General features: G+C 42.5%; 1 protein-coding gene across 1 annotated transcript in view; it reads right to left on the bottom strand.

Annotated features, from left to right (window-relative positions):
• The window catches only part of LOC125293927 (nephrocystin-4-like), an 89,808-nt gene that overhangs the window by 28,370 nt on the left and 51,438 nt on the right, over positions 1-10,000 (bottom strand). Inside the window, 3 exon segments of the mRNA XM_048242176.1 lie at positions 1,945-2,000; positions 4,033-4,159; positions 7,046-7,228. Coding sequence (XP_048098133.1) covers positions 1,945-2,000; positions 4,033-4,159; positions 7,046-7,228 — 366 coding nt within the window.

The raw sequence follows: 10,000 nt of genomic DNA, 5'->3' as shown, positions 1-10,000 counted from the left end.
CTTTAACCGTCATTTTCAGTGCTAACTGAATGGCACGCCCCCAATCACAGCCGCCGCAGTTAAACAAAATCATAGAAAGGAATAAAATATTTGGCAATCAGTAAACAGACATAAATCACATGCTGGGTGTCATCAAAGAGAGTTAATGCAGGGCAGTAATTCCACCACTCAAATTTTATTAGAAATGAATTCAATAGCATAACAGGGACCTATGTAGGGGAGTGGAGGATGTGAAAAAACAAAAAATGCATTGAGGTTGCTTTTGACAAGGAAACTAGTGCTCTGAATACTGATTCCATTGTTTCTGAAAGTTTATCTTTTTAACCACATTCTGGATTACACCTGCCTTTAAAAAGGTGAAAAATGTTCACCTCGAAACAGACAGTGTGCCGTCTCCCAAAATGTCAATACCTAAACCGGAATACATAATCAAACGGTCTTAAGGCTTCTCCTGTCATGATTTTGTGCTAAAATCTCACTTTTCCCTCTTCCTCCACATGAATCCATATGCATGAGTAAGAAAGATGCAGCTTGCCATTCTGCACTCCTGTGGCAGGCAGAATGTGCCTTCATTCGTACTTTCAAAAACTCTGGAACAGGCGCTAACATGTTTATCCAGCTGTCCCTGAATATTCTGGGTATAACTACACTTGTAGACTGATTAATACACAAAACACCCTCATCTGGATATGACTGTGTGTTAGTGTTAAACTTTTCCCTGACAAAAAATGAATCATGTACAATATACCGACCAAATATTTCAGAGCGGCCGCGTAGCGTTCGAGAATCTTTTACTTTTTTAGAGTGGGAGATTAATAAATGGGCATTGAATAAACAAAGTTGGATTAACCACAACTACTCAAGCAAGCAGTAAAGCTAATAACCAAACAAACACCAATTCTGTGTGGAAATATATTCATGTGTTTTTATATTAATGTATTTTGGCAAGTCAATTTTAAACTGCTAAAATAAAATTCCCTGATATTCCATAACTTTGCCCCAAAAATGATAAAAATTCCCTGACTTTCCATGTCTGGAACAGACTTTCCAAAATTCCATGATATTCCAGAAATTCCATGACCCGTGGGAACCCCCACGATTTTCATCATCTGGATATGATCGTGTGTTAGTGCTAGAGCGGCCACTTAAGGGTACCCCCACGGCTTTCACCAGCAGTGACATTCGGCCCCTGGGCTTTGTGCCTCTGGCTAAATCACAGCCACGGAGGTATCTTTAACCAACATCATGCACACAAGCGGCATATGGCTGAATCACGGAGGTATCTTTAACCAACACCATGCACACAAGCGGCATATGGCTGAATCACGGAGGTATCTTTAACCAATGTCATGCACACAAACACTGTGTTGCTGAATCACGGAGGTATCTTTAACCAACGTCATGCACACAAACACCGTGTTGCTGAATCACGGAGGTATCTTTAACCAACGTCATGCACACAAGTGGCATGTTGCTGAATCACGGAGGTATCGTTTATGAACGCCACGCGCACAATGTTGTTGAATTACAGCCACGGAGGCAACCCTTAACAAACCACCACAACACTTTTTCAAACCAAAATGCTTGCAGTTAAAACAACCTTTATTTATCTCTGTGACTAAATACTTTGCTTGCGCTCTATATCACACATGGAGATAAAAATCTGATCAGATTTTTGATCATATCTGCCAGGGTTTGCAGGTCTTCTCTCAACACTGCACCTAGTACGTGTTTGGGTCCAATAACCACATTGACAAGTATTAGGTGAAGAGAAACGGCACCAAACGTTGTGTTTCATCCAGTCCGTAGAGGTGGCACTAATTGAAGCAGTCCAGCCTGTGGAGGATGGATGACTACTGAAATGTGAATGTGAATGTGTTTTTGTTTGCTGTTGCTGAAAGGGTGTTGAAGCTTTAATGAGATACACAAGCGTGAAGGCCTTACCCCTGGGCCCTGGATCGATCTCGACAGGGAGGCCTGAAGCTCCTGGATGCTTTCGTCTAAGAGAGAGAGAGAGAGAAACAGAGGGAGGGGGGTTTTGTGGTGTTTTTGTGTTTGGGTGGGGGTTCATACAAATAACACATAAATATTATCAAAATGGAAATTCTTCTTAAGGAAATCCCCAAGTTTCTGAGCTCTTCATCAGTAAGTGGTTGGGCATGTTTTCTGTTTTTACCCTCAGAGACACAGTTTCACAGCTTTCTCCACTCACACTCCTACTTTGCCAATTAGTGTATTCCTGAGAGGACTGAACAGCAACATGAGACTGGTCTCAGGCTGCAGTTCTACAGCGACATGAGACTGGTCATCAGGTGCAGCTCTACAGCAACACTAGACAGGTCATCAGGTGCAGCTCTACAGCAACATGAGACTGGTCATCAGACTGCAGTTCTACAGCAGGGTAAAAACAGCCTTGTGGTAGAGGCTTGGTTGGGGCTGCAGGAATTAGCTGCCAAATGGATGAACTTCTTCTCAGAGCTGGGTTTAGCTCATTTTACTTCTACTGGTTCAGCTCATGTAATTCTACTGTTGAACTACTGTTCACAAACTGGCGCTGTTTAAATGAGTAAAAAATAACTGAATCTGAATAACAGGCTAGGGATACTTAGGAATGAACACTGGTCAGCATGGGGGCATAGCACATGAGCTAGATGTCTATTACATGTGAAACTTAGGCCGCCTCAAGGAGTTATTGGAGAAACAGCACCCTGAACCCTGTGGTGCGACAGGCTAAAGTTGTGGTGAGTTTCTCCAGGAGTGTCCACCAGTATTGAAGCATTATTTGGGGCTAACAGTTCATGAAAGCAATGGCTTGAGATGGGCTTTCAGGTGTGTGTGTGTGTGTACAGGTATGCAATTGTGTGTCAGAGAGAATATGCATGTGCGTGTGTGTGTGTGTGTGTGTGTGTGTGTGTGTGTGTGTGTGTGTGTGTGTGTGTGTGTGTGTGTGTGTGTGTAACAAAAGGATGACAAAGGGTAAGTCATCTCATGTTCAGTGGCATGTGTGAAAGGCCTACACATTTGAATCGCATTAGGGGAAAAAGTGTCAGACAGGCAGAAATACAGACTGGCTATGACCAATTAGCCTTGATCCAGAAGATAGCCTGACAGCTGATGACGTCAGCGGCCAAGTGCCAAGCAGAAGAAAGGGAAAGATTTCTGTTAAAACATTTTAAAGGCAGGCTTGAGAGGGAAAGTACAGGAAGATATGCTGGGTGTGATTTGAGGAAAAAATCAGGAGGATGTTGCTTGCATGTCTATAAAGTGATGTCACACATCCCCACCATGAGAATCCAAATTCACTTTTAAACGAGGCATTTTTATGATTTTTATGACACCTGACAGAACCTTTGCCACTACTTTTATGTTGGGCTAAGTCTCTTTGGTTGCTGAAACTGGGCTATTCAGTAAGTGTTTGTGAGGGTTGTAAAATATGATGATGTTCTGCACTGAATCATCTTCTTTCATCTGTCTGGCTAACTGTAATTTCCTTTCTAAAATAGGCGATTTGTACTTGGCTGCGTTGTGAAAAGCCTTTCATGAATTATGGCAATGGAAGTGATCATCACATACTGCAGTCACAGTGTCAAATTGACAGTCACATCTGCAAAAGTGCTGGCAGTCTGGATGGTCTCTGATTTTATTCTTTTTTATAGATTGTTCTCACTTTGCAGCACTTTAGCTCAATATTGGTGAAGTAGTCCTTCATATGGGGTAGGAGGGAGGGGGGATTCAGCAGAGATATCAAGGGATATAAAGACTACAGGAATAGAGGGGAATTCAACCTCCAATGCACCTAACTAAGCCTATACACACAAATCCAAGCCCAACATGTTTAAAGATCTGATGCAATTACTGAAAGGTGATGCACACTGCATGCTGAGCTCTGAGAACGATTTGGAATACTTCAGTGAAATAAATCCCCTAGGCAGTGCTGCAGATTACATTAGCCCATCAGACATCTGTCATCTGACACACGGATGACAGGGTCAGCCTAGAGGACAGACACATGGAGGTGTTGCGGGGACTCACCACGCGCTGGAGACACGCCGTGCTTGCGCTTGGTCAGGCCACCTCTCCTGGACCCTGCCGGGCTGGACTGGGGCCTCTCCTCCCGGGCAGAGAACTGGAAGCTCAGGTGGACACCCCCTTCTGTGGCCTACAGGGTGAAGGGGAAGGCCAGATATTCTCAGAGCTTGTCTCAGGATTAGAAAGTGATGACAGATTGTCAGAGCTTGTCTCAGTATTAAACAGTGCTGAGAGATTCTCATAGCTCGTCTCAGGTTTAAACAGAGTTGATGGAGGTTGCTGTAATCACAGTGTTGGTGGTGGAAGCTCTAATTTGCAGTTTGGACCCCATGTTCCTAGACCGTTAATCAGGATAACAGTTGGGTGGATTCCACCATGAAGAGCTCTAGTCATAGCAGTAATTTTCCAAATTACACTAATATGACACTTGCAAAGACAAAGCTCTGCTATCACATGGTGATGGGATAATGACTGGAAAGCAAGCCGAAACCTTCAACAACATGACATAACAATAGCTTGAGCAGCTGCCCGAGCTACATGTCCTCTGTGAAAGCTTATCCTGAGACAACGGCAGTCTGCAACACAAAGTCCTTCAGAGTCATGGGTCAGTAGTCAGTACAATGCTATTTTAGGCAGCAATCACACTGACAGTGACAGACTTCTTTCACCTCCAAAACGAGAATATTCCTAATTAATGAGTGTTAAAAACATGCAAGGTGGATATCAATTATGCACATGTTGTTGCTTTGATATGTTAATTGTTATTAATTGTGCACATGTTGCTATGATACGTTATGTTTAGCTAAATAGCTAGCTCCCTGTCTTAGCTAAGACAACTAAGCAAAAACACAAGGAAAAAACACAACCTCAAAAGTTGTGAGGCGCGTTGCAACAGTCAGTCCCATCGTTCCAGAGGGAAACATTTGAAATTGAGTGTCTGCAGGTGAAAAATCACGTCAGTGTGATTGCCCCCTTAGACTGGTCTGCAGTGTTAATCCAGTCTTATTTTGGGTAAATGGAGCTGAGTAGTTGGATGTGTACACTGTGGCTATGTATTTCGAAAAGTGTGTTACTTACCCAGAATTCATTGCCCCATAGTCCTACTTAAGATAGTTAAGGACTAAACTGCTTTGTGCAACAAATTAAATTAGTGTCTATCTCAAGTGTGTCTATCTGCTATATCTAAGCCATAGTAAAAGTCTGTCTATCTGCTATATCTAAGCCATAGTAAAAGTCTATGTTTGTGAAAGTGCTCCCAACTGGCTCCACTTCAGAATCAGAATCATGCTTCACTTCAGAATTAGAATCGGGCCTCACTTCACAATCAGAATCACTCTTCCTGTGATGTGAAATCATGCTGCACTTCCTCACTGCACAGTCCTCATGCTGATTATCTCTGGGTGATTATCACAGAGCTATTAACATCCAAGGATCAAAGCATGTCTAATTTAATAAACACTTTTATCTACTTTAAATCAAAGTGATACAGCCACCATTTCACTTGCCAAAAAAATACCACAATGACCTAAATTCCAAACCCTACATCACTGGAGAGTAGAATAAATCTGAGAAACCATTGTGACAGAAGGAGAAAGAAAAAACAGGGCCGTGTCATTCATATGTAAAACAGCCTGAACTAATAGTCCTGCGTAAGGTATCTTTCTAACAGACACACATACAGCAGGGGAAATATTGAACAGGTCAACATTTTTTTCAGTAAGCATACTAACAGTGAGGCTATTTTCACCACACATTAGTATTTACTCAGGTAATTCACACATAGTTAAAAAAATCCTAACATTAAAGTCCATTAGTAGAGGTATGTGTATTAAAGTTGAATGACACAGGAACAAAGTATTGAAAATGCAAGGAACAAGCTGGAAGGGGCAGCCATGGCCTACTGGTTAGCACTTCGGACTTGTAACCGGAGGGTTGCCGGTTCAAACTGACTAGTAGGAACGGCTGAAGTGCCCTTGAGCAAGGCACCTAACCCCTCACCGCTCCTCGAGCACCGCTGTTGTAGCAGGCAGCTCACTGTGCTGGGATTAGTATGTGCTTCATCTCACTGTGTGTTCACTGTGTGCGGAGTGTGTTTCACTAATTCACCGATTGGGTTAAATGCAGAGACCAAATTTCCCTCACGGGATCAAAAAAGTATATATACTTATACTTACGGACAAGCCTATGAAATACTGAGAGAATGTAGTCTGGTCAGGCCAGAGCAAAATGTAATGTTTTGGATGTCATAATAGACACCATGTCTTTTTTTATGCGGAGAATCTTGCCATCCACCATGATGAGGATGAGACATGGCTAGACCTTCCAGCACGACAACGATCCAAAGCATACAGCAAAGGAAACTCTCAATTGGTTTCAGAGAAAGGAAATCAAGGTCCTGACTTAAATCCAATTGAACAGTTCTGGAAGTTGACTAAAGATCAGGGTTAACAAGAGGGACCCCTGGAAGATTTTAAGACTATCTCTTTAAAAGAATGGGCCAAAATCACACCTGAATACTGAGACTGATTAGTTTGATCATACAGGAAATGTATTGAAGCTGTCATTACAAATAATGGCTTTTCCACAAAGTATTTAAGAAATTGCAGTAGGCGTGTTCAATACTTTTTTCCTGTGTCACTCCACTTTATTACACATAACTCTACTTGGACTTTAATACTTGGATTTTTTAAAATGGGTGGATTACCTGAGTTAATACTAATATCTGGTGAAAATGTCATGCAAATAGCCTCACTGGAAGTATATTTACTGAAAAAAATGTTGACTTTCAATAGTTATTTCCCCCGCTGTATACTGTACACACACCATATACAGACACACCTGATACCAGATAACATTCACAATTGTCTTGACACTTGATGTGTATTCTATTGCATCATATAATCAATAAAATATCTATATTTATAAACATACAAACAAACACAGAGACATAACAGACATACACACACACACATAAGCAGGCTCACAAACACACACACACATACACACACAGGCTCACCTCAGTGGTGCTGTGGCTTGTGCAGGACGCGCTGTAGACCATGACACCAAAGGGGTTGGGTGTGGCTCCAGCCTGCAGCTGCAGCTGCGCCCGGGCAGCACCTTGTCCGTCCCCAGAGAAGGGGCTCCAGGCTGCCCAGCCCAGGCACTGCAGGAAGGCCACGCGGGAGGTGGACGTCGACAGCTGGACAGGCAACCGGATAGACAGGAAGACATAGATGCACTGGTTAACTCACTTTGTGCCAAAAACCATCAAACCCGATGTCCACATGGAGGAATCAAGTACCATACACGTACAAACCCCATGTCCAGCTGGAGGAATTAAGTCCTATATTCGTACAAACCCCATGTCCACCTGGGGGGGGATCAGACCCCATATACACATGGGGGATCAAACCCCATACAAACCCCATATCCATATAGAGAGGGAATAAACCCCATATCCATATGGAGACGGAATAAACCCCATATCCATATAGAGAGGGAATAAATAAACCCCATATCCATATAGAGGGGGAATAAACCCCATATCCATATAGAGACGGAATAAACCCTATACACATACAAATCCCATTAGTAGCTACTTAAGTGTGACACTTGGTGTTCCATGAGATAAGTAGAGAATGAACTGGGGTATTAATGAGGGGTATTTAGGGTTTGGAGGATTGATGAGGGGTATTTAGAGGTTGGGGTATTGATATGGGGTATTTAGGGTTGGAGTATTGGTGAGGGGTATTTAGGGGTCGGGGTATTAATGAGGGTATTTAGGTTTAAGGGTAAAGTTTTTGGGGTATTAATTAGAGGTATTTAGGTTTTTGGGGTATTAATTAGGGGTTTGGGGTAATACTGGTAATGAAGGGTTTGGGGTAATAATGAGAGGTGCTGGGTTCTCATCAGATGTGTTTTTGAGAGCCTCTGATGAAGTCAGTCCTATGGGGCCCCCATTGCATTGAATTATGAGCAATCAATAATCAAGCTGTTCAGTCACAGACACAGGCAATTAATCACTGGAGTGAAAAGACCTCCCAACACAGGCCGATTCCTCACCTCCTTCTCATTCAAAACACACACAGTTGGTCTGATGCTCTCACTGTGGCTTATTTGCTGTGGGACATTCAGAAAAGGCCTTCATTGCCGAGTGCAACCAGTACTACATCCATTAAGCTAGTCTAAAACAAAGTTAAATGGCAAGCAACAGACAGGTTTAAAACAGGCCTGTTCAAGCAACAGACAGGTTTAAAACAGGCCTATTCAGCAACAGACAGGTTTAAAACAGGCCTGTTCAAAAACAGACAGGTTTAAAACAGGCCTATTCAAATGGCGGCCCCACCAGAAACGCAGAAACTGAGAAAAAAAAATGGTGAGCTTTCAGAAATACATACTTACATATATATTTCTACATTCCTCACAACACTGCAGTCTGAAAAAGATCTATCTAGTTTCTCATAGATCAAAATTGACATGAACATACTGTGAACAGCAGATTGAATTAAGGCTTTATGTTTCCATCAAAATATGGACAACAGCGAAGATGATTAACACTATGCAACCAATTACTAAGTATGATCTCTATAATTTGTAAATACATCCGTAATCTTTCCTATTTCCACAAAACACCGTCTGTTTTCAGTTAGACTGACATAACGCTCTGCCACTCTGTCTCTTCGGATGGGAGGCTCTGAATAAACAAACAACAATTCCATTAACACTCCAAATTTATGAACAGTTTCAAAGTTCTAGAATGTGCTCTTGGTACTCTGGCAGTTTACAAACACACCCAATGGGTCACATCAGATACAGACACATCAAGTTTTATGCACATTTTGATGTGCTTGATGTGACCAAATATAAAAAGGGAAACTATGAACAAACATTACTTGTTTTTCAATACATTAATTAGTTTGGTTTACAAAGGTGTCATTACTTGTTCCTTACCAGCCGTTGAAAACATCTGGCCCACATCTACCCAACTGAATTTGTAATTGAATAGCCCTGGGTTAGGGTCTATTCAGGTATACAGGTTTAGGGGTTATTCAGGCGTACCGGATTTGGGGCTATTCATGCATACAGGGTTAGGGGCTATTAGGGCCTATTACCCTCTTCCTGTTGATTCTGTAGCACAGCTGCACAGGACATCTTTCCTCAAAATTACTTTTCAGTTGAGTTTCTCAGGATTGATGTTCTCAGCCAAATATTCTAAATACAGTCAAGTTTATCACCTTGAACTGGCCACCTGAACTCACTCACTCACACACACACACACACACACACACACACACACACACAACACACACTTCGGCTCACTTGGAGATGCATTTCACTAAATACACACATACAGAAATACAAACACACACACAGACAGACTCAACAACACACACACACACACACACACACACACAAGGAAACACATGCATGCATACATACAGTACATAAATGTGTTAATACCCTACGACTTGTTTCCCTTTGAACACTGCATGATGTGTGGCAGCGCTACCTGATCAAAGCACCAACATCTGCTCTCATGTACTGTAAACACCTCTGACACCTGATGCTGTTGTCCAAGATGAGCAAGTGGCTCATCAGTGTAACGCCAGTTGATCTCCCATGCACAGCAGAGTCTAGCGTGCCCTCGTTATGAAGAGCCACTCGTAAGGGGCGCTCATAATGAAGAGGACTTTTAACAAGGTCCTGAGGCTGATGCTGCCCTCGACTACCTGTGCAGATGCACTGATGGAAGCAAGCACGCATTTGCATGTTGCAGACTTTGCATGTCTTTTTTAGGTTAGTGGGAACCCTTGTGAGCTTTTGTTTGAGCTGCCAATGTATAATGGATTCATACTGAGACAATGCTTCCGATAGGAGGCGACTTCAAAGAGTCTGACGACGAGGCCCTCTGTACCACGTTTAACAAGTATTGCAAATCAAATTCCTTTTGTATGCACGGGCATGCATGTGT

This window comes from Alosa alosa, chromosome 4, assembly GCF_017589495.1.
Source record: "Alosa alosa isolate M-15738 ecotype Scorff River chromosome 4, AALO_Geno_1.1, whole genome shotgun sequence".
Classification (NCBI taxonomy): domain Eukaryota; kingdom Metazoa; phylum Chordata; class Actinopteri; order Clupeiformes; family Clupeidae; genus Alosa; species Alosa alosa.
The sequence above is the reverse complement of the archived record's forward strand: the minus strand, read 5'-3'. Positions and strand labels throughout refer to the sequence as shown.